This window comes from Acipenser ruthenus, chromosome 14 (assembly GCF_902713425.1).
Source record: "Acipenser ruthenus chromosome 14, fAciRut3.2 maternal haplotype, whole genome shotgun sequence".
Lineage (NCBI taxonomy): Eukaryota > Metazoa > Chordata > Actinopteri > Acipenseriformes > Acipenseridae > Acipenser > Acipenser ruthenus.
Genome location: NC_081202.1, coordinates 19,883,674 through 19,908,733, shown reverse-complemented (window position 1 = coordinate 19,908,733; position 25,060 = coordinate 19,883,674). Strand labels below are relative to the sequence as shown.

At 35.4% G+C, this 25,060-nt stretch overlaps 1 protein-coding gene across 13 annotated transcripts in view; it reads right to left on the bottom strand.

Annotated features, from left to right (window-relative positions):
• The window catches only part of LOC117419891 (calcium-dependent secretion activator 2-like), a 159,095-nt gene that overhangs the window by 116,197 nt on the left and 17,838 nt on the right, over window positions 1–25,060 (bottom strand). For all 13 annotated transcript variants that reach the window (XM_058986045.1, XM_058986049.1, XM_058986046.1 and 10 more), the window contains exon 2: window positions 8,432–8,545. In XM_058986045.1, coding sequence (XP_058842028.1) covers window positions 8,432–8,545 — 114 coding nt within the window. The remainder of the gene's footprint in view (window positions 1–8,431; window positions 8,546–25,060) is intronic.

The window sequence follows — 25,060 nt, the reverse complement described above, 5'->3', positions numbered from 1 at the left end:
TCCAGTAAAACCCAACTGTATAAATGGGTAATTGTATGTAAAAAATAATAATAATAATAATAATATGTAAAAAAGAATATAATTGTATGTAAAAATAATGTGATACCTTGTAACAATTGTAAGTCGCCCTGGATAAGGGCGTCTGCTAAGAAATCAATAATAATAATCATTTGACCTTGGCAGTTTTTATCAGAAGGATACTGCATCGAGTATTCCTTATTTAATACTTTATTTTAGATGCTTTAGAAATTATAAAGTAATTTGTGTCGCTGAAATAGAAAAGCAAAGCAAGCGTATCGAGACATATATTGTACTGGGTACATACAAATCTGTTAAAAATGGTTCAGCTTGCTAGCTATTGAGTGATGTGTTGGTATTTATCCGAATAATCGATTAATCAAAGCAATAAATCGATAGATTAATCGATTACATGAATAATCGTTTCATGCAGCACTACTGAAGACTACTGATGGTCTGGCGAGTCTTGCCCAGATCAATCTAGTTTCGCCAAGGGCTTCTGGGCGAATCTCGAAGTTACCATTTTTTTTGGCACTTGTCCACATGCAACCGGGTGAATCTAGATTGGCCCAGAACTTGAAAAAGATGAGGGGCATTTAATTTTCCACTATGAGCTGAGTCTGCAGTACATATTTAATATATGAATAAGTCAAAACAATAAGTGAGGCAAGGTTGGATAGTAAATATTACTTTATATATTTTGTTTAAATATAGCTGTATTTTATATAGTAAGTAAATAAATAAATAAATAAATAAATAAATAAATAAATAAACAAACAGAAATGTTTTTGAACTTCATACTGCATAGTTATCAAAGTTTTGTTTTTTTTTTGGATACAGTGCTCCGCCTGGCTTGCTGACTGCTGCATAATCCAGTTTATATTCTGGTCATCATATTTGTTTACATCGTCGAGTTTAATTTGTTTGAATTTCAGAAAGTCAGAAAACAGTGACAGTGACATTTTAATCACCATTTTAGTGTTTGGAGCATCTTTCTATTGTAGTATGTTTTGTAATTCATTTTCTGTTAAGTCACAGAATTGCTGTTCAGAAGATTTTGCATTCATCCATTTTCTCTTGCTATTAGGAGTAGAAGTGAAGAGCGTTCCTTTGAAAAGAGGCAGGACTGACAGTGATGTGAACCAATAACATATCAGAGTGAGACTATTGCCCAGTGGTGTAAGGATGTTAGGGCAATAATTCAATCTATTTTTGCTCCTATGATGAGGTTTTAACCAATCACAGGCCAGAATTTCCAAGTTGTTGAACACTATATCTGTTTTCTTTCAGTTCCTGGCAGATCTGCTCAACTGGTTAGATCCAGCAATCTGTCAGTCTAGTTCATCGTCACAAATTCATATTTTTCTGTGCCAAAATATTACAAGCTGGAAATGCAACATCACAATTAGGGAATCAAGAACTAACCATATGTTAAACTATCACAAATACAGCAAAACAAAAATCAATGATACAAAAGAACAACAATTTAAGGAAGTTTTTTTTATTTTAAGCTAAATATATACAGCTATATACAGGCCATTTTTTTTATTGATTACAAGAAATCAATACTGTTTTTTGGAATACTTTAATTCCAGACTGAAGTGAACTGTGGAGTGATAAACCTCACTGAATTTTCTGTTTTACTTCTCCAACAAAGCCTGTCAAGAAAAAGTATGTTTGCGCAATTCACTGTGCAGCTACACGGTTTTAGTTTCATGTACGTTTTTGGTTTGGTTCTTTTTTTCTCAGGTCAGCCTGTCACTGATCAGTAGATCTTTTTATCATCATTTCACCACCTGTGTGCTTAGTCTCCCTGTTTTATTCAACTATATTCGCTGTGACAGTATTTCTCTAAGAGCATCTGCTTTTCTACCTCCATGTGGCCTTTGGTCCAGCACTTTACTTGTTTCTACTTCAGTTTGCAAATATGTTTTAGGAAAAGGTGCTTAAAATAATTAAAATGGAAATAAACAACTGTGAAGTAATGTATTTTGTGTAAAGGATCCCCACTGACGTTGATGTTGAGCTCAGTTAAATGGAGTGGTTTCCCACAGCATATGCAATACATGAAAGCAAACATCAAACAACTATAAACAGAGCTACTGAAATCCTTCAAAAACTGGTCCCATGTCAGTAAGATCTATTTTAAGAAAGACACATATTTAAATCTGACCAGTAAATGAAAAGTAAATCCTAACTGATGAAATGCTTCTGGGGAAGAAACAAACGGCGCGTTACCAAGGGGGCAAAAGCAAGGGTAGCGCTCAAATCTGGAAATTGTGAGCGAGAGATACCAACACAGAACACTAATTGTGAGGGTCTGGAACCAACTCCACAGTAATGTTGCTGAAGCTGACACCCTGGGATCCTTCAAGAAGCTGCTTCATGAGATTCTAGGATCAAAAAGCTACTAAAAACCAAACGAGCTAGATGGGTCAAAAGGCCTCCTCTCATTTGAAAACTTTCTTATGTTCTTATGTTTTCTATGATGCCAACAGCAAAAATATCAAATGCTCAATATGTGATAAATGAATTTAAATCAGACAGAATTATTACAATAGCATTATATGAAGATAATCAAAGCAATGTTTTGTAGTCTGCTTTATTTCTCTTATAATGTACCTGTTATTGGTTTAAATTCAGTAACCAGATCAATGTAAAGCTATGCTGTGGTTTCAGAGGATTAACTAAACACTGAAAGAAACTTTTAATCTTATTAGAAAATGTCATCCATATTATTGCTAATGAAAGGGGCACCATGGGACTTCCTCCTATCCTGCTGTTACTTTTAATTGGGACTTCAAATCCAAGTAAATTATTTATCATCATCAGGGATCAAAACTGCTCTTATTTTTAATATTATACATTAAGCAGATATAAATGATCCTCTGAGTTTCTAATTGAAGTTGATATCTGAACATAAATTAACCCTACAGGTTGATACGATGCTTTAAAGTTAATAAATCCTAAGTGATCTGGGTAACATTCTACCAAAATATAGGAATAATAAACTAAATTATATTTATATAATAAGTAAATAACAAAACAATGCTAAAAAGTAGATTGGAACAGCTGTGTGTGTGTGTATTTTTTATATATACACCAAGTCAAAAGCTACAACTTGATTGCATGGCCTATGTTTTTATTATTTTTTTATTTACAATATTGTTTAACATTCAGTTTAAACCTGAAAATGCTAATACGTCTGCACTTACTGTAGGCTTGGAGTGCATTTGATATTCTTCTAATCTTGTATTATATTATGAATGTAAACTGTGCAATAATCCCAGTGCATCATGCAGCTCCATAACTGTGATCAGGAGAAATGGTTTTCATAAGATAATTATTTGGCAAATGGTGATCTAATGAACTCATGTCATCTGCAGCCAACATACCAACTTTCATCCAAGAAAAAAGCATCATTTACAAGAAAATACACACATTTTAAAAATAAACAAATAAATAAACCGATAAACCATTCAAATTTGAACAATCATTACAACGTGATCTTAGTTTGCACTCAAATACTAAGCTGTTTTAAGGGTTTGAAAGGTTAACATCACTGATTTGCTTTAATCAGTCTGTTTCTACTTCTGCTCTTCTTTCAGATCTGTATCGTATCTGTGACGGATTAGGGCAGAACTGTAGCTAATTCATCTGGCGCTTCACTCAAGCAAGCAGAAAGTGATCGTTTAAGATGCTGTTTGTAGAATACGCAGGCGTTTTAGTTTTGGTAGCATTACAGTATTTGTATGTTAAATTAAACCATATATAGTACCAATGACCCAAACACCTGAGCCTGTTTCTATTTGCACTTGCTGATTCAATTTAGGCAATCTGTTTTAATCTAGCTATATACAATAGACTGTACACAGACACATACACTATCATATTGTAGCGTTTGGGCATATTTGATTCATAAACCATTTCAGATTAAGAATGTGCATGTACATGTATATGGAGAGATTAAAGGTTTACACATGGTTAATATATAGCACATTTAGCTGTAATATGAAGCATATGGTAAAATGTGAAGACAGTCAAGTTGTATGTACATTTCTGTAGCTAAATACAATCAATTTGAGTCAAACTTAATACGTACAGAATTAAGGCAAATGACAGGATTTATTTTACCGGTAATTTGCAAACTGTATTTCCAGATTATCCTAATTACTGATCCTGTAGAGTATACCGCTAAAGGCTGGCAATTAGGAGCTAATCTTGATAGCATAGATGTTGTAACTATAGTATTTTAGGGTGTAATTAATTGTTTATCCTGTTGCCTACTGGTCCTGAACAATTCTGTAGTGGAGGAAGAGCTGGTGAAGCTGGGGCAACTGCACAGGGGCCCATGCACTCATGGGAGTGCGGAGGGGTACGAAAGTTTGGAAAAAAATATTTAACAGTGATAATATCCTTCACATATATCTTTGCAGATGTTGCAACCTTTATATTCATTTCATTGTAGCTACTGGTGTCAGTAATAGTTTTTATCATCCCTCGTTTCAACATGTACCACTGTTCTCTTGTTGAATTAAAATTAGTTTCCTAACTTTTCTTCTCCCCCTGCTGCAACTGTCTTTGCATGGAGGCTGGTACTAGGCACTGTCATGTGTCGAAGACGTCTCTTTTTCGAACTCTGCAACCACTGTAGCTTAGTATTTATATATTGCAAAACAGTTTCCCACTGTCTTCATGGGAGGTTTTGGGGCACTGTTCAGCAGTCTTCTGCATTTAAATTCTGTGTGCACGATTCATCCTGTAGTTTAGGCAGAAGCTGTTAACGGGTGCTGCTGGGTATCAAAATAAACGAAAGCAAATTACCATGCCTGTAGTTTTGATTGAAAAAAAAGTTTTTTCTATGTGTGAAAATGTGAGAGGATTTCTGCGTAGAATTCTTCACCGGTGTGTGAATTCTGTATTGATTTCTGCAATCCCGGAATCATGGAATCCTAAAGGGATTGGTGATTAAACTTCTTAGCTTCAGATTTAAAATAGTGTAGTGCAGTGCTAGATGTAAATACGCACACAAAATGCAATTCAAGTAGGTGAATAGATAACTTTCTTCTTGCATGTAATCACTTTACCGTTTCATACATGCTTACATTTTGAGAATCAAATATTGGCTTGGCATGTTTGTTTATAAACACGTGTTACATTAAGTTTGGGGCCTTTGCCACTGGAATAATTTGTTCAAAAATAGTAGACCATTGACTGGAATTTATCTCAATATAATAATATAATATAAATATTAATATAATAATAGAGGTACAAGTAAGTCTTGAAACATTTGGAAACATGCATATTAACATATAATAATAAAAATAATAATAATAATAAACATAGCATCTCCTGGGCCAAAACAATACATCTTTATCTTTATGACTTACATTATGACCCAATTCTATGGCACTATAAACCTCCAGGAATACGAGGCCAGGCATCTACATTTCTCCAGACATTAAATACATGACTTTATATTATCACAATTGCACCTGGGAGCTTGCCATTGTTACAATGACCTCCGACTATGTCATTGTTTACACATGCCTGCATGTACATTTTGGTTAAAAATTAACTACAAGCTTTCACATCCTAAAGCTTGGAATTTCTACATAATTGATCTTCAAAGCCAATGCCTAGAGCATGCTTTCAAAGAAGTTAAAAGGATTTCAATTTGAATCTCTAGGGCAGTAAACACACCACTGTAATATGGCAAGATGATGATAAATTTTGTAGGAGCCTCCGATTTAAATTTCTTTAGGACCTAAAATAACAAACAATTTGAGGACTTCTAAATTGCAAAACTCTGAATGGACTTATTTCTCCTATTTCAGTGAAGACCTTAACTACCCTGAAATAACAAAAAAAACAGTATCCTGTAAACCAGTAACCAGTAGCCATGAACTGAAGTATAAACCCATTCCTCTCACAGACATGTTCTGCAAGACATCATGAAACCTAAGAAATCATTATCCTTTCCAAAGTGCTTCTATTTAATAAAACATGTGAAAATGTATTTTCAGAAATGAATGAACAGTCTGACAGACACTTTTGTTAGGGGATTTTCAAAGAATACACACTTGCAGTGGCAAAAAACATTCTGCTGACAGGTGTCTCAGTCTGAGCCAGTCATTCTCTAAAGCCATGACAACTATATAGATAAGAAACATCAGGTTCAACAAAACAATGGTTAATCTTTTAATAAAGGCATTCTTGTGGTCCTCGAACTGCATGTACATTCAAATAAATGTGCAACCTTTCTTCAGGTAATTTATGGCTAAAAATAAATAAATAAAACGTGACTTGCATGGATCAATATGGATTTCAAGCTTCACTTCTCACCAGAAAGCCATTTTTTTTGCCATGAATTCATTGACCTTTCAAGTTGTACATTCCCTGACTGGCTTCTCAGACATTTAACCAGATGAAAGTCTGTAAGAAATTACAGTGGACAGTTCATGCAATCATTTTTCACATGTAAAAAAGAATCAAATAATTCTGCAAGGAACCAATAATAATAATAATAATAATAATAATAATAATAATAATAATCTATTCATTATATTGGACTATTCAATCAATCAAGTTACTTCAACATATTTGCTCAACCTTTAAGCCAGAACATAGAATGCCAGCACTGCATTCAAGGCAGCACAAGATTAATATCTGCTTCACAGGATCAGTGTCCTTCAGTAATTAATACATTGCAAATGCTAGACACAAACGGACTACCTCACAGTCCCCCAAGCATACATGTTGACCTCAGTAGAATTGGATCCCTTTAGATGAGTAAGTACCAGCCTTCAGTGAAATTGCAATATCTTGTCATACTCAGGATCAGTGTAATGTGCAACACCAGAGCGTCACATTACACACCCGAACCTGATTACAAAGAAAAGTGTTCAAACTATTTCATTATGAAAATATATACTGGAAATAATTATGGAAAACACCCATACTATAATATGTGGTTTATACAGAAAAGTATAAGCACCAGGTCAGCTGCAGTGGTCTCCTTGTTTTGCACGCTAGAATATACTGAATATGTGAAATATATTTAACAGTGCATGTACATGTAAAAATGTGTGACATATTGTACAGTCGGACAGACAGGCTCCTTGATTAAACGGCTTCCTTCAAGTTCAACTGCACAAGAATAGTATGGAAGCAGTGATGTGAAATATTTAGATAAGTGAGTTTAAAACCTTGAAATGGTATTATTAAAAAAGAACCAGGATAATAAAACATTCTGATACAGCACTTTGAAAAGCATTTCATGAAGACCATGCTGGTCTTCTGCTAAAACCCAAAAGAATTTGAATCTGGAGAGCAAATTATAAAACTTTCTTTATTTATTTATTTATTTTTTAATGGCCACAGCAGACCGGAATGGAGGATAACAAACAGAAAATGACTAAACCTTGGTTGAAAATAACAGCCAATGTGTTTAATAACCTCGTCAGCATAAGGTTTTGAAACAGGACTGCATGGGGGTGGCATTGTGAATGAAATTAGAAGCTGAAACAACCTTTTCCATGTCAGCTAGAGAGCATGGGATATCTATTTTTTGAATTATATATATATATATATATATATATATATATATATATATATATATATATATATATATATAGATATATATTCCTAATTAGCAGGATTACTCCATCTCTCCAGGTCTGCTAAACTTTGCTATGGGAAATTAACACATTAACTTGAAATGAGGTGAGATTATCCTAAGGAGAATGAGATAGTAACATCTTAGCACAAAAAAAAAAAAAAAAACTGGTAGCTTATTGCTTGCAGTTATTTCTTTGAAAACAAATTGCTCCCTAAGCTAGTTTATCTCTGTAACCCAGACAGCAGATTTAAAGTATTTTAAATTGCAAAGCAGTAAGCAGTAAGTTGTAATGTGTGTTGATTGGTTAGTTACCAGCTGAAACTCTAGCAAGCAATACATCCCATTATAAATGTTTCTACAAGGTATAAACACGTTTGTTCAACTTACAGGAGGTGGGGAAAATTAGGCTTCTTGTGGATACATTACCTGGACACTTGAGCAAGTATCTGACAGCAGATGTTCAGTCTCTATTGTTGCAGAAATAAAATGCTTATTAAAATCACCTGTAATGTCTACAATAACTGCTTTGAGGTCAGCAGAACCGACCTGAAATACCAACTGGAGTTCTGTGGCAGTGATAATTCTTCCCAGCTTCTATGAGCCTAGACTGTAAAATTCAGGATGTAGGGCTTATCTGTATGGCTTGTGATGTTTTCCCATAAAATACTCAATAAAAGAAAACATTTTTTTTTTATTGTATACCAGGATCAATCCCACTATATGTAAATGATGACCCCCATAGCAACATCCGCCTCACTAACATAAATAAATATTTGTTTTAAATGTACTTGCCTCAAAATAACTTCGAATCGCATTGCAAAAAGCTTCATCTGCGACAATCTGGGTCTCTCCGCTCAAAAAGGCCTGGAAACGCTCTTTAATTGTCAGTAGCTGTTGCCTGTTTAGCTGTAAAAAAAAAAATAAAATCTATTAGGTTACAGAAAAATACATATACAAAAAAATAAAAAATCAATCCATACACTCAACTAATTAATACAGAATATTCATTGAAACTGCAGTCCAAAAAATGGCATAACAAAATTTACGAACGAAAGGAGGCCATTTGGTAGCTGATTGATTTAAAACTTTGTCAAGTTGGATCCAAGTGATTCTGCCTTAACATGACTAGATAACCCAGTCCTTACCCTCACTACTCTCTGTCTGTCCAAAGTCTATCACCACTTAATTTCCAGCTGTGCTCTCTGGTCCTGGTTTCTCTACTGCACTAGTATTGGTTAGGGTTAACAAGGTCAACTCCTTTTAAGATTTAAAGACTTCAATAATGTCCCTCCTAGCTAGAATTTAATATTTAATGGGATTGCTAGAACTTTTTCAAATTAATTAAAACAGACATTTACAATAGGGTTTTCTTTTCGGAATGATTAAACATGACTTTCAGGTAAAAATAAACATTACTTTTCAGCAAGTGAACTGACTTATTTAATAAACGAAAGATATTCAAATGCATTTTTGGATGTCTGATTTTCATAACTTTGGGCAGTTTCATTTAAACAATGATGGTCCGGTATAAAAATCCACCTTTAACTGTCTTTAAATACCTATGGTCAAGTTTGATCCAGCAGCTTCATAAGGCAACCTGAATTTTTCTGCATTTCGTAAAGATAAAAGCTCTTGTTTTACAAAGAAAATGTTTAGGAATCATATATGACCATTTAACCTTCAAAAGAACACCTGCATTTTGTGTTGTAATTATTATCTTCCATGGGGTGTTCTGTTAAAGGTTAATTGAGAAGGGGCAGAAACACCCCCTGATTCCAAATCCCATCTTGAACATACAGTATACGGTTTCACAAACACTGATTATCACTAAACTCGGACTACCTTAACTATGGTAACACCAGGTAGTCCAAGACACGCGATGTTCAATACATTTCTCTCATGCTTGGTCTAAATGAGAACACGTGTATTACCTTTATCAATAATACACTAATGGTTCCCACAGCTAGAAAGAAAATATATTCAGGACATTAAGTTTGCTTACTAAAGAACGGCACATTCCTGAGCTGATGTACAGACACAAGAACAATAGAAACCCCACTTCCAATCCACAGTTGCAACAACACTAGAACTGCTTACAAATCTAATGTATTTCTTTATCTACTTGAAATATAGATCAAAACAAAGAATCTGTTTTCATAAATCAAAGTTAAAAATGAATTACTTAAACACTATTCAATTTACATCTGGGAATACATATTTTTCAAAGAATAAAAGTAGACGTATAAAGTATAAAAATAGGATATTTAAGGTGTTTGATCCCTCTTGATCATCCACAAGATGTTTCCATTTAACATCATTTCTGTGCACTAAAATCATATGCCATGCACTATGTGGTTTAAAAAGGGATATGCATGAGGAAAAACACAAATACATGCTCCGTGTGTGTGTGTGTGTGTGTGTGAGAGAGAATTACTAGATTGTTTTACACAGTGCTAAATATTATTATGTATAGTAAAGTTTCTAACACATTTGAGAAAATTCTAGCCAGCTGAGGGTTCAGTGGCTATGCCAATCAAATGTGCCAGTGTTAAATAATTGCTGATGGGCACTTAACCTAGGACATAATAATAAAGACCAATCAGTTGTCTTAGTAACAGCTTTTACTGTTGCCAACCAACCATTCCAATATATATATATATATATATATATATATATATATATATATATATATATATATATATATATATATATATACACACACACACATACAGATTATATGTGGTGAATGAAAACCATAGCACAAACGATTATATATATATATTCTTTCAGTGCTTGTTTAACCACCCCAGAAAATGTACAGCTCAACGTGTATGGAGTACCAGTAAGTACTATGGGTGTTAATAGTTTAGAATTGTGCCTAATTGTTTACCTTTGTAAAAAATATGCATGTCAAACATAGGTGTTAACCTTAGCGTTTACACAGTAGTAAGTATGCAGTTTATTTGTAAATATTTAAAGCATTTTCCACTTCCACATAAATGTGCTACTCAGCACTCAACTGGAGGGCTTCTCGTGGTGGGTTTCCATTCAAAATATGTAAAATGGTTAAGAAAATAGAAAATCCCTTATAAATACGGTGTTAAAGAGCAACTTAGTGTGGGTATGAAACACCACAGTTATCTGAACTAATGATTATCAGTTTCTGTTTCAGTCATCACAACCTGGGGACTTCTAAAACCTTTTAAACTCAGAACTAACCCTATGGCCTCAATACAATACACCTGGTACACCACTGTGTAACCATTCACTTTTCCCCCTGGAACACTCTGCCCCTAGTGGATATTCGTAATGCACTACATTAGTAAAAACACCACGCATTTCTTACATCCAGTGGGGTCCGAGTGCTGCAGAGAACAGATTTTTAAATGTTACACTCTGGTTTATCTGCTGTACTTATAGAAAAAACATGTTTGAGAGCTCTATAGAGGCAACACGGATGCAGAATTAGCACATCAATTCAATGACATAAATAACAGTTTAACTAGAAACACTGGGATTAAACCTTTAAATGTACAGAGGTCAGCTGTATTATATAAGGCCAGGCTAAATATCCATGTACAAAAAACATGTTTTATAATTTGAACCCGATTCATCCTGTCTATTTCTAACTAAATATTAAAATGAAAACAAAAGTTGTCTGTAAAAATAGTGCACACTATTATTCTTGCTCTAAGCCCTTGAAGGGCGCAGGGGGTAGGGTCCTGGTTGTCCATGGTGTAACTGGGGTGTTCTGTTACTGTGTGGGTATCGGCTGAGAGACAAGAAAAACACAGAGGCTGGAGTTGAAAATGGAGCTCAGGCATTCAGTTTTCATTAACAAGACACAGGCAAGTGCAGTGGTAGGTAGCCACCACTAGGGTACCAGCAATGGTAGTCCTAGTGCAGGAGGACATACACATAAGTGTACATGAAAATAATAAATACAAAAATGCAAAACAAAACACAGTTCAAAACAACTAGAAAATAAAAGTTGACCCAACAGTGGTCGAGCGCTACTCCACTAGAAAGGAGATCCCCGCTCCAGGAACAGTCTCCCTGACACTTCCTGTCTATACGTGGGTGGGATTAATACCCTAAGGTTTTCCCCTATGCCTTCCAGTACCAATGATCCTGGTATACACACAGTGATCTAGATAACAATACATGTTTCCTTTTATATTTTTCCCACCCTGGTTGACACACATACAGTCATGAGCGATTAATCGAAAATACGGTTAATTTCCCATTATTAAATTAAACATCGACTTCGAACGATTAATAAACTGCACAAATTCGATAGATTATTATACTATAAAACATCATGTTTTCTTTATGGTCACTCATCATAAAAGTTACTTCTGCATCTCAGCCACTTTCAATTCCAGCAGTTCGCTTCAGGCAACCACTGAAGCTGCTCTCACTCTGGGATCTGCAGTGCAAGATCCTCGAGACCCACCCTCCTGTAAAGCTCCCATAATGCATACAAAACAGCGTCATGAACAAAAACATACAGGGGGCGTAGCGTATCAGAACTCATCATTATAAATACTCATCAGAGAAAGAAAGTGAGCAAGACATTTCGTTCCGCAACAGAAAAGCGGCGGATATTAAATTATATTTAGGGTCAGTCCATGTCAGATCAATCACCCTCGAAACAGAAGTGAAGGTTCATGGATGTTGATATAAATATGTATTTATAAGTCAGCTACCCAAAGTTATTGTATTGTTTTACTGGGACTTTCACTTGTATGTATCTGTTATTGTTGACTTGTTTTCTCATTTTAGTTTAGTCAGCGAGAATCATTTTTTTTAAAATAATAAAACAAAAATATTTCAAATTACTATTTCTTGTACTATGTTTCATTTAATATTATTAAATGAAACGTAATTCAAGAAAGAATGGTAACCTGAAACAAAAGATTATAAAAATCATTGTAATTATTAATTACTGACAATTATTTTTATAATATTTTGTTTCATGTTGCCATTCTTTCTTGTATTATGTTATATTTAATGAGTTAAACTCCCAGTCATGTATTATTATTATTATTATTATTATTATTATTATTATTATTTTCTGTTCTACAGCATTATCAGCCCCAGAGAGTTAGGGATTCAAAAGAGCTTAAGAGAAGATTTCAGGCAGTTGAGAGCAAGAGAGTGCTTTGTCAGATTGTGCGTGCTTTTCTTCTTTATTTAAAAATGGTTTCTGTAGTGGTATTATTTCTATATTGGTTATGCTGCTTTAGCAGTGACTTCAATATATACATATGTTTTGTAGGTTTGAAAGTGCTGTTGAAAAAAACATTGAAGTTGTATTGCAGTTTCTAATTAGAAATAAAGAAAAACATTTAATCATGAACCTTTTTGTGACTTTTTTTCCCCTAAGAATGATGTTATTAGAATAATTGATAATCATAATCGGGATTATTTTCAAATATCGAATCGACTTGTAAAAGTGATAATCGCTCATCACTAGTCGTACAGCCAAACTCGCCTTCCCAGACAGTTTGTATTTCTGCTTGTAGAACAAAAGGAACAGGCTTTTCAGCCCCTTTTTAAAAGCATGTGGCCAGGGTTAATTGATAACTACTTTGTCAATCAACACCTGACCGTCTGCTGCTCATGGATTTCAAGTCGGCAGGGAGGGAATTCTAACCTCCCAGCCCTGCCACATCTAGCACAAACAATTTCCAAATTAAATACATTTTCTTTACAAACATTCACTAAACGGCGGTAAATGAGCAGAATTACCACGTGGCAGGGGGAAGCCACACCGCACACAAAAATGAACTAGTGGTAGTTCTATTCACTAAGCTAATTATATGCACAAACAAAGCTCACTAAATGGGTCATTTGCAAGTTGTCACAACGTGCGGAATTCAGCAGAATTCAACACGCGGAATTATGCATGAGGTTTACAAATGTGGTTCTTTTTCTGCACGCTTTCTTCCACGTCTGCTTAGGGGAAATGGAATACCCATCCGTATTGAATAAAATATCTTCGTTGAAATCTACACCGGAGTTCGGAATCACAATAATTACTTATATTCACGGGTGCACGAAGAAGAAAAGAACGCTAACTTCTAACTAACATTTATTTTTAAAACAACAAGGCCCTAAAAGTTGCTCCACTAAGCAATATCGGACATCAGCTTTTATTAATGTTCAGTTTCCTATAGATGGTACAGCCAATATGTGCAGGGATTCACATGTTCAAAAACGGAAACTTACATTAAAACTAAATCCAGGAACTGTGGACAAAAGCATGTTTCCAAGGGTGTACAATATTACAAGGAGGCCTATGTACATGTGCTCAATGGTGAGTATTCATATGCTATAAAGAGTGCTCGAACTGCAAACATTTAACAAGGGGAACTGCACAGATATATAGTACATTTTGTGACTGCGGGGAAAATGACATGCACTTGAGAAGAATATTTTAGGGATGATAAGCAATGAATAATTAATCGGTTCTCATTCTCTTCTCAAGTGTGTGTAACTTTCTCTGCTGTTTTGAAATGCAATATAATTAATTACAATGCCGTTCCAAGTCCGGCTCTTTACGGCTTTTACCCCAAGTCGAATGTAAATATAAAACAAAGGCTTGAACTTTATATATTTTTATGTGCATCATCATCAAAGAGTCATTGCAGCTACAAAAGTAAAAACAATGTAGCTTGACTACAGTTAATTGCTTTCAAGTTTAATTTAAAAAAAAAGAAAATAGATCAACAAACAATTAACCTTGGTGTGAATTTAATGTGCCCGCATGGTGGACACCTTCACTTACTTCCAACTATAGGAATTTCCGTTACGTTTTAAACATGCAGTAACTCAAAGAATATGTCAGACTCACAATAGCACGTGTTACATTGGTACACAAAGATCAGACAAGGATTTTTGTAACCACTGTTGGTGCAGCCTGGCACTGAACACGCAGCATGAACAGTGTAATCAAGACATATCTTTTTGCTTGTTGGCAATTCTTCAATCAAGGCAAGCCACTTTGTTTACTTTTTATCCCTCCTAGCCTCTCTTTGGGGAATAGAATGTGATGCATACATAATATGTGAAAGGGGCCTCTGTTCAAATGTTTCTGTCATAAGTTTCTGCCTGGTACTTCAACATCAGGATTTAAACTGCAGTCAACAGCTGTTAACAAACTAACAGATGTGATGGCTGAGCTGACGGACACTGGCATTTTTCCAGCACTTCCACATTTTTTGTTCCTGGCTTCTAAAAAGCAATATTTACATTTTGGGCAGTCTTCCCTACTGGCTCCAGCATATCACATACATGCATTACATTATTATTTATTTCTTAGCAGACGCCCTTATCCAGGGCGACTTACAATCGTAAGCAAATACATTATCAATAGTCCAGTCACATATCCACGTACTGCCTGGGATTACCTGAGCACATATCTATTAGCAATTCAACAGGCGTGGGGGCATTGTGATAATACTCGGCTGAGACATAAAACCAACATCCTTCCATTTGCCTGTGTAAAAATGGTTCCCATGGTAGCAGCTCAGGAAGAGCCGTGGCTTTGGCCCCCAGGTCTTGATAGATATGAACAAGACATGGTAGATTAAGTTGGCGTTAAAAAATGATGCAATGCTACTATTGCTACCATCAATTGGTATTATGAAAAACCTTGCCAATGCAGCTGTTTCATTTTGATATAGCTCAGTGCTAAGTTAAATACAGTAATGTAAGATAATCACATCAGCTCTGAAGCGAAGGGGTATCATTTGACTTGCGGTTTTAAATGTTAAGTTACAAGAGACAAATATCACCGAAACGAAATTGTTACTAAAACAAAGTGTGAAGAAAGATTATTGAAATGCAGAATGTGGCAATGAAACATTCCTTTTTATTGGACAACTAATCATAGAATAGTGCTGGGTACCAAATATTACGACTATAACAAAAAGTATGCTGACTTTTTACCCAAGAATTAGGTCAAGGGTCAATGCCACGGTCATCAACGAATGGAACTATTTAACATCTAGCTGAATCACAGTCTATTTACTCAAATTAAAACCATGAAGTAAATGCTTTAATGTCTGCAGTGAATTGAAATTTCTTCACATTGAATGACAAATGCTTTTTTTTTTTTTTTTTTTTTTACTTAACCTATTCTATCACATTAAGCATACAAAATTACAAAGCTTTACAAATCATTAAAGTAATGCAATTCAGTAAAATTAACACGTACAGTTAAGGTAATGAAATACTGTAATTAAATGTACCATATACCAGATTTTGAAAATCAAAGAATATAATTCAGTACAACTTTAACACATTACAGAACTTTAGGAATCACTAAACTTCAAAAATTCAGTAAAATGTTTCTATACTTTGATACTTGCTGTTAAGGCATTGTAATGATGTGCAATTGAAATGAATACCATAAAAGTAACATAGACAGGATCTCTAGCCCTTACTGACGAAACAGACAGTGCTCCATCTGAGGTTTTGGTGGACTGAATAATTGTGTAACTTTCATTTGCCTCAGTCTGCTGGTCCATTTTTTGGCAGAAGCTGTGTGAGTAATAGACCACACAAAATTAATCATGTGATAACAGGTGCTTTCGGTTGATTAGACAGTATGGTTGATCAAAGACTGGATAATTGACTCTACTGTATACATATACATATATACAAATACTATTCAACATGACTGTTATCCTGAGCAAATTCCCATGGAGTTATTGGTAAAAAAAATTGGGGATTCCAACATAGCAGCTACTGTCATAGTACCAAGTGCTTAGTTTGGGATGTTTTTTTTCTGGTTATGAGCCAGAAGATGTATACCTGTGTTTTAAAAAACAACATGACTGTTTTTCTAATTACATTTTCTAGGTTTACATATAGTTCTTGAAAGTGGTTGTAGCTAACAAAATACTTTCATAAATGTTACCTGTCATGCAATTGCATTGACTGTATAGATCTGAAATGAGCAGTTTTAAATAAAAACGTGATACTGTAAACATGTATTATCATTTTAAAACACGACATATGCTACTACACTAGGTAAAAGAAAGTTTGCTCGCCTTCCCTTCCAGGAAATCTGTTACACTTTCACTTCCTTGTCCTTGGGTCATTTCACCAAAGCAGTATCTTTGAGCCTGTCAGTCACCAGGGGAAGAAGCTAGTAATGGTGGTCCCTGAAATGGTGGACCAATTGCACTCGTCAGATGAAATGATCACGTGCAAGACTATCAGAAAAAGCAAGGCATGCAAACAGAGATCTCTTTAACCTACTGTAGTTCTGGATATCATGTTTGTTTTTTTTTTAATGAAGATTTCTTTAAAAACTACACATTTGAGACCAATATAGTGAATGATGGATGTGCATAGCTTGGAGAATGTATGGAATTATTTTGATGGCTACTATCACTTTAACCGTGTGTCAGTCAATTGCCTATTGTGTTTATAACATTATGCAAATATAACAACTGTACTACCTTTGGTCGCTTTGATGCAATTGAGGATATTTACCCTTTCATATTTTAATTAAATAGTCCATTTTAAAGTTAACAAGAACAATACGCTGCAAGCTAGCAGCTGGAAAATATTTTGAAAGTTGTAATGCAGATTTGTACAGCACTTTACTTTTCAAGTTGTTATGTACCAATATGCCAACAGAAATACACTCACTTCATGTTGTCCAGTGCACTTACTGTCATGTAAATCAGTCCCAGTAAGTTTATACAAAAATATAAGTGAACTCTGTCTCTATACTTGCTCTGTCTCTTACAATGCTTAATACAATGGTAAACAAGGCATAATTATTGCTTTCATTACATAAAGAATACTTAGATGTATTATATGTAAGAGTCAACACATACTCAACTTGTCATTACGGCTGTTAAAAAGGTGTCAGAACTTGCAAAGTGGTGAGGAGGCATTAAAGAGTACACAACAGTAGAAAATAATGGTACTTCAGTAGAAATCTGTGCCTAGGCAGCAATCCAGTACAGGGTGATACCTTTTATAAGTTTGCAGTGAGCAGTAATTATAATAAGAAATTAAATGCCATTTGATAGAAGGTTGGAATCAAACCAAAGAGTGTCTTGAGATGGTTTTAAAATAATTATTGCTGCATGTTTGTAAATAGAAGGGAATATCAGATAATTACTGCTGAGACAACATGCCACGGTCGAATAAACCAATCACCTAAAATGTCTACCAAAATGAAAAGGAATATTTACCACAAGACTTCGAAGTATGTTCTGTTGTTGTATTTTTAAATACTGTAAAGCACTTTTTTGGAATTATCCATGCCTAATAAGAATGTACCTGAATACTACTCAACACGCACACTTATTAAAAGGGTAACAGCATTCTGATAAGTTGCTCTTTAAGATCTAATGCCATTTGGAGCAATTGTGTATAGTGTATAAGTTACACGGGCATTTGTCCTATTCAATAGGTCATTTTATAGCAACAAATCCCATCAAACTACTGTACTTTATAGTGTGTACAAATCCTTGAGGAAATCATACAACTGATTCACTACAGAAGTTATGTACATAAGGCCATATAACAATGTATGTGATACTTAAACCATAGAATGAACTACTGTACTGCACTTTGCATAGATATTTATATAGAAACCATTATCAGAATTACATGAGCATCTGAAGGTTGGAGTGACATTAAAACGCAGGTGAAGGAAACAAGATTTTATGATAATGGACATTGTAATTGCACACTATATTAAACAAGTCCAGGTCACTTTCCATCCAGTGTTCCTTTTATTATTACAACACATAATGCCAACAATATGAAGTACCCTCAGGGGATGGCATCGGTCTGCAGATCCACTTTGATAAGAACAAGGTAATGGACTATAGATTTAAATATGCAAAATTGTCAGGCAGAGGCTAATGTCACTGGCTATTACTATTAACAGTAATGGATATTCTGTCCTCTACACTGATTCAGATCCTTATACACCAACGCAAAAAAAAAAAAAAAAAAAAACATTAATTTTTTTTAAATGCGTGTGGGATGTTACAGACACCAGTCAAAAGAAACACAAAGCTGGCTTGAATAAAACTACATTCTTCTTACTAAAGGTAATCTTTCATTACACAGCTGTTTGTTTTAAAGTGTTACACTTTAACAGCCTCGGTGTGTACAAACCTAATCCAAACCATACCGATTCTGTCGTTTTCCATGGGTTTGGGTGGGCGGAGTCATGAACCACCATTGATATCTGTTGTGGATAAAAGCTGAAAGATGTTGATATGTGTAGAAGTCAATTTCAGCACTAAGTAACTCAACAGAAAAATATACAGGCATACACTAGTCTGGACTGGTGTTTTGAGTGGAGTTATTTTTTCTTTGACAATGTTGAACGGGTCGATGATAAATCAATAAATAGATATTTTACTGAGCAAATATCCCTAATAATTATTGTACATCTTAAATATACAGATGTGCTCAAATTTGTTGATACCCTTCCACAAAAAACGAAGAATGCACAATTTTCTCTGAAATAACTTGAAACTGACAAAAGTAATTGGCATCCACCATTGTTTATTCTATATTCAATAGAAATCAGACTTTGCTTTTGATTTTTTATTCAACATAATATTGTAAATAAGAAAACAAATGAAAATGGCATGGACAAAAATGATGGGACCGCTAACCTAATATTTTGTTGCACAACCTTTAGAGGCAATCACTGCAATCAAACGTTTTCTGTAGCTCTCAATGAGACTTCTGCACCTGTTAACAGGTAGTTTGGCCCACTCTTCCTGAGCAAACTGCTCCAGCTGTCTCAGGTTTGATGGGTGCCTTCTCCAGAATGCAAGTTTCAGCTCTTTCCATAGATGTTCGATAGGATTCAGATCAGGACTCATAGAAGGCTACTTCAGAATAGTCTAATGTTTTGTTCTTATCCATTCTTGGGTGCTTTTAGCTGTGTGTTTTGGGTCATTATCCTGTTGGAGGACCCATGACCTGCGACTGAGACAGAGCTTTCTGACACTGGGCAGTACGTTTCGCTCCAGAATGCCTTGATAGTCTTGAGATTTCATTGTGCCCTGCACAGATTCAAGGCACCCTGTGCCAGGCGCAGCAAAACAGCCCCAAAACATAACCGAGCCTCCTCCATGTTTCACTGTAGGAATGGTGTTCTTTTCTTTGAAAGCTTCATTTTTCCGTCTGTGAACATAGAGCTGATGTGACTTGCCAAAAAGCTCCAGTTTTGACTCATCTGTCCAAAGGACATTCTCCCAGAAGGATTGTGGCTTGTCAATATGCATTTTAGCAAATTCCAGTCTGGCTTTTTTATGTTTTTCTGTCAAAAGTTATTTTTCCATGGAGCCCACTTTCGCTCAAAAAGCGACGGATGGTGCGATCAGAAACTGACGTACCTTCACCTTGGAGTTCAGCTTGTATCTCTTTGGCAGTTATCCTTGGTTCTTTTTCTACCATTCGCACTATCCTTCTGTTCAATCTGGGGTCGATTTTCCTCTTGCGGCCGCGCCCAGGGAGGTTGGCTACAGTTCCATGGACCTTAAACGTCTTAATAATATTTGCAACTGTTGTCACAGGAACATCAAGCTGCTTGGAGATGGTCTTGTAGCCTTTATCATGCTTGTCTATTATTTTCTTTCTGATCTCCTCAGACAACTCTCTCCTTTGCTTTCTGTGGTCCATGTTCAGTGTGGTGCACACAATGATACCAAACAGCACAGTGACTACTTTTCTCCATTTAAATAGGCTGAATGAATGATTACAAGATTGGAGACATGTGTGATACTAATTAAAGAAACTAATTAGTTTGAAATATCACTATAATCCAATTATTTATCTTTTCTAAGGGGTACCAACAAATGTGTTCAGGTCATTTTAGAATATCTTTGTAGAATAAGCAATAATTCACCTATTTTCACAGCTTCTTTGCTTTATTCTATGACATACCAAAGGCATGCAAGTATACATGATAAAATAGCTTTTAATTTCATCACTTTTCAGGAGGAATGAAGCATTATTTCAATGAGCTGTAAGGGTACCAACAATTTTCAGCACGTCTGGGATTGAACTGGGAACCTGCTGGTAACAAGCCCATTTATCTAAGCACTGGACCACACATGTATTTATGGTGGAACATTAGATTATATTAGCAAATAATTTGAGAGAGGCAGAATGACAAACACTCCCTGATAGCACCATCATCTCATTTCGATGATCCTGTCATATAAACTACTGCAGTTATAAACTTGTTTGAAAACACAGGCGCCTCAGTAACACTAAATCAATACACTCTGTTTGTATGGAAGTGGATTTTACAAAACAAAGGAAATCAATATATCTGTGACTGGACTTCATAAATATTTGTTATTTAAGACAACATATCTTATGTCCTACTACTACAAAATAAACTTTTTTTAAAACCCTTAATAACCTGAGTAAAAATATATTTTCAAAACTACATGAATAGATTGTGACTAAACCCTTCTTTGTAAAAAAAAAAGAATATCACTTATAAACAGGCAGTGCATGCAGCTCTAGTAAATACTATAACGACAGGAGCATCATTAGGGGGTACAGAAGGGTAAATATCTTTGAACAACAAATAGCAAGGATTACATCTGCCTCAATGTGCCTCATTTTGAGCAAGATAAAAAAAAAATTGAACACAAATGCACTCACTGGAAACATTATGATATTGTCTCAAATGTATTTTGTGCATGTTTTTTTAATAAATCTAGAAAAGTTGTGAAGACATTTTTTTTCAAACTTTGTATTGGATAGTAGTTACATAAACAGTATGTACACTTCTGTGTGCCATTAAAATGGTGTTTGGTTTGAAGTCTTAATGAAAGTCCCTTAATGAATGCGTTACTTATAGCAAACCTAAAACTATTTAGATCAAGAAAAATGGTTAATTCACAAATACTACCAAGAGTAGTAAATTGTGGAATGAATGTTAAAAAATGGCTTGATTTGGCCTGAAAAAGATAGAGGAAAACAGATTGTTTTCCCATTTGGCTAGGTAAAACGCGCAGAACCGTTACTAAACTCAACACAGAAACAACACTAATGAGTCTGCTCTTGCTCTACAATTGTCATTGTTGATTAGCTCTTTAGCATCAAGCTTTAAACCCTAGGGCCAGTATCTAAGGCAAATGATTACATGTAGCTACGCCTTGGCAATCAAGAGTGGGAAGATCTGTCATGTAGGACATCTCAGAATTCATTAAAGAATACCATGGGAGAGATCTTGGAGACTTTTCTACAGAAAAACAAAAACAGACCCATATTAAAGCCATATGTCTTCTTGAGTTAGATTTCTTTTGATTATATTTTGTGGGTATATATATATATATATATATATTTTTTTTTACTTAACTGGAAAAGCTGTTTGAGAGGGACTCACCAGGAGCTGTATAAAAGCTTAGCACATAGATAAATATAGTACATGTAGCGTACCAGTGCACTAAACTGTATGAGAAATTATACAACACAATATAAAAGTAAGGGATGACAAATGACAGGGCGTGCATTGTGTGGCATCAACATATGGCTGTAGTTGGCCTTCACAACCAACAAAGCCGTGTTACAACGCACAAGCCCTGGAGTGTGTTATCTCGCTTATAGAACAGATACAATTACAAAAAAATTAAAATAAACTTTTTTTTTTTTTTTTTTTTTAAAACCGAACAATATTAATATCCTTCCGCTTTGGAGAAAAAATAGTCCCTCAAACTGGAGGTTTTCTACATTTCCATTTGTTGTATCCATGCTTGTCTCAAAACACGCTACAATCTAATAAAATAAAAATAGTGCTTTCCCTTTGAAGCTAGGAGATGAAAGTAGCACCCAATGATTAATTTATGTGCATCTAACTTGTGAGGTGACAGCATGCTTGCTCTTATTGTATTACTTGTATTGTAACACTTGAAATGTATTTGCTTACGATTGAAAGTCGCCCTGGATAAGGGCGTCTGCCAAGAAATAAATAATAATAATAATAATAATAATAATAATAATAATAATAATAATAATAATAATAATAATAATAATAATAATGCTGCTATGACATCCACATGGCCAGAAGACCCAGAGTAGTTATCTTTAGCTGACTAGGAAATAGCCATATAGAAAATACAAATAAATGTGCGCTGGCTATATAAACGTAATTATGAATGCCACTTCATTTATATAACCCATACACAGACCTTAAGCTTAAAGAGATACTTTGGTTTTATATGTGTACGCAAGGTGTTTTTATCATGGTATTCCATAGTACTCTTTTATAAGAGCTAACTGCATCTAAAACTATTTTAACTCATCTTTTGAATTTTATTTCCTACACAAAGTAAAACGAAAAGGAAAATCCAGGACGAATGTGAATGGCCTTTGCTTTTCCTTGATCACAAATGAAAATATGCTGAATATCCCCTGAATCACACCTCCAAATTGACAACTGGCATGGGATGTTGCAGTAGGACTAGAGTGTGTTTTAAAGGAGGGGGAGTTAAAACAGCAATGTTTTTTAAAGTCATGTCAAGTCATTCACTGTACAGTTTGAACAACAGACAGATGCATTGGATAAAACAACTGTAGTTTCGTACATAAATCAGTATAATGGATTTGGTGTCTAATGCTTAAAGTGAGGCAGTTTTTCTCCATCTGCATCAGCTGTTGCTCACCAAAATTACTTATTCAACACTGCTGAAGCATTTGATACTATTGTCATGGCAACACTATTTACAGCATGAGCAAGTGTCAGTTACACAAGCAGGGAATGTAAATAGATTGTGTTACTTGTAACTGGAGGGGGATGCCAAAAAGCATAAATCCCCCCCCCAAGTATTCAAGAAATCCATTTATCAGTGCCAAAAGCAGCCTGCCAGAAGTTTCACAGTACATTCACTTCTCCTGTACCCTGCTCCAAGTGAGTCTGTATGAATCATAATGAAAGGACATCAACCCATGGAAGCGTTTCCCAAAGCAGGCGTTTCCAGGAAGTACAATCCATTCTTTAAAATCATTGTAGCTAACAAAATACCGGTAGCTATTGTGAGCTTCCATTCAATATATAGGTCTCAGATGTCCAGTAGTTAACATGTATTTTTATTTTAAAACATGTTGATGTAACTTTAAAAAGAGGATGGTGAGTAAGTAGATTCAAGAAACTGCACAGAGTCCTTTTCTTCAGTCAGTTATGTTTATTGAAATATGCAGGGAGTCTGGTCCCAGGTACAGGACACAGAATACTCGTTCTTACAATTGTTGCATGACATTAAATACCCTTCTGCATAGGTGTCTCTCTCCTCCTCTTTCTCTGACACTTAACCAATAGAAAAGGTACAACTCATTATCCTGTTACCATACATTTAATTTTGTGTGAGTGTGTGTGTGTGAGTCTAGTGTGACGACCTCTGAACTCAGTGCATTCCTCAAACCCCTGGTGCCCCAAAAAGGTCCATACATCTGGTTTTTGTCATCTTCTCTCCGTTTTGCCTTAGACCCTTCAAGTCCAGTAGTATTATCTCTTACTCTCCCTGTGAACCTCTGGGTCCAACGGCAGTCCCTGGGAGCCTTCTAGCCCCTTTATGCTTTGTATTCCTAAAAGTCTTAGAGCCTAGCCCCTCCTGGTCCATAACACTTGTTAGCTTGCAGTCAATGTTGGACAAGAAGCTTGTAGAAACAAGGTCTCTTATCAATTGTTAGCAGTACATGCAATTTGAACCAAACAGTCTGCTATCTGCAATATTAGTTTCTTTTCAGAAAAGAACACCAGTATAGCTCTGCCAGTCCACATGCGTAGCAAACTGCTAATCAATTCTCAATCCATGTTTTCCAACACATGTTTTATGGTACTACGCATTGTTAAATAAATCTCTGTTTGCAACCACTCTTACACTTAGTGTTGAACCTGCTTGGAGGATGATGATTTATATTATATGCTAGAAGCTGTTATTTAGCTTTGCTGTAATATATGAGTCTTCCGTGCTTTTCCTCTGTCAGGCAACGTGGATTTCCTATTGGCCCGCTGTTGATGGCTGAAGTGCAATGCTGGCTCCAAGGATCAGCCTATTTGCAGCCTCCCTGGCGCATCAGCACACACCATGGCGATGATGCTGGCTCCAGCAATCAACCAATGTGTAGCCTCCCCACAGCATCAGCATGACAACCGCCTAGAACAGCCTGGTGGGGCACTGCGCAGGATACTCTTCAGCCCTTGCAGTGCCTGCTTGATCCCCTCTCCCACTCGGACTGTCCTTTAAATCCCCATCGTACCACCTCCCAGGACTTTACAGGCTTTTCTGACACTGTTGGAATGGCCTCACCATCAATACAGAACACCTTATCCACTACTTTGCCTTTTATGATGGAGATGCTATTCGACTTGGAGAGCTTGAACAGCATACGTGTCCATCTGAT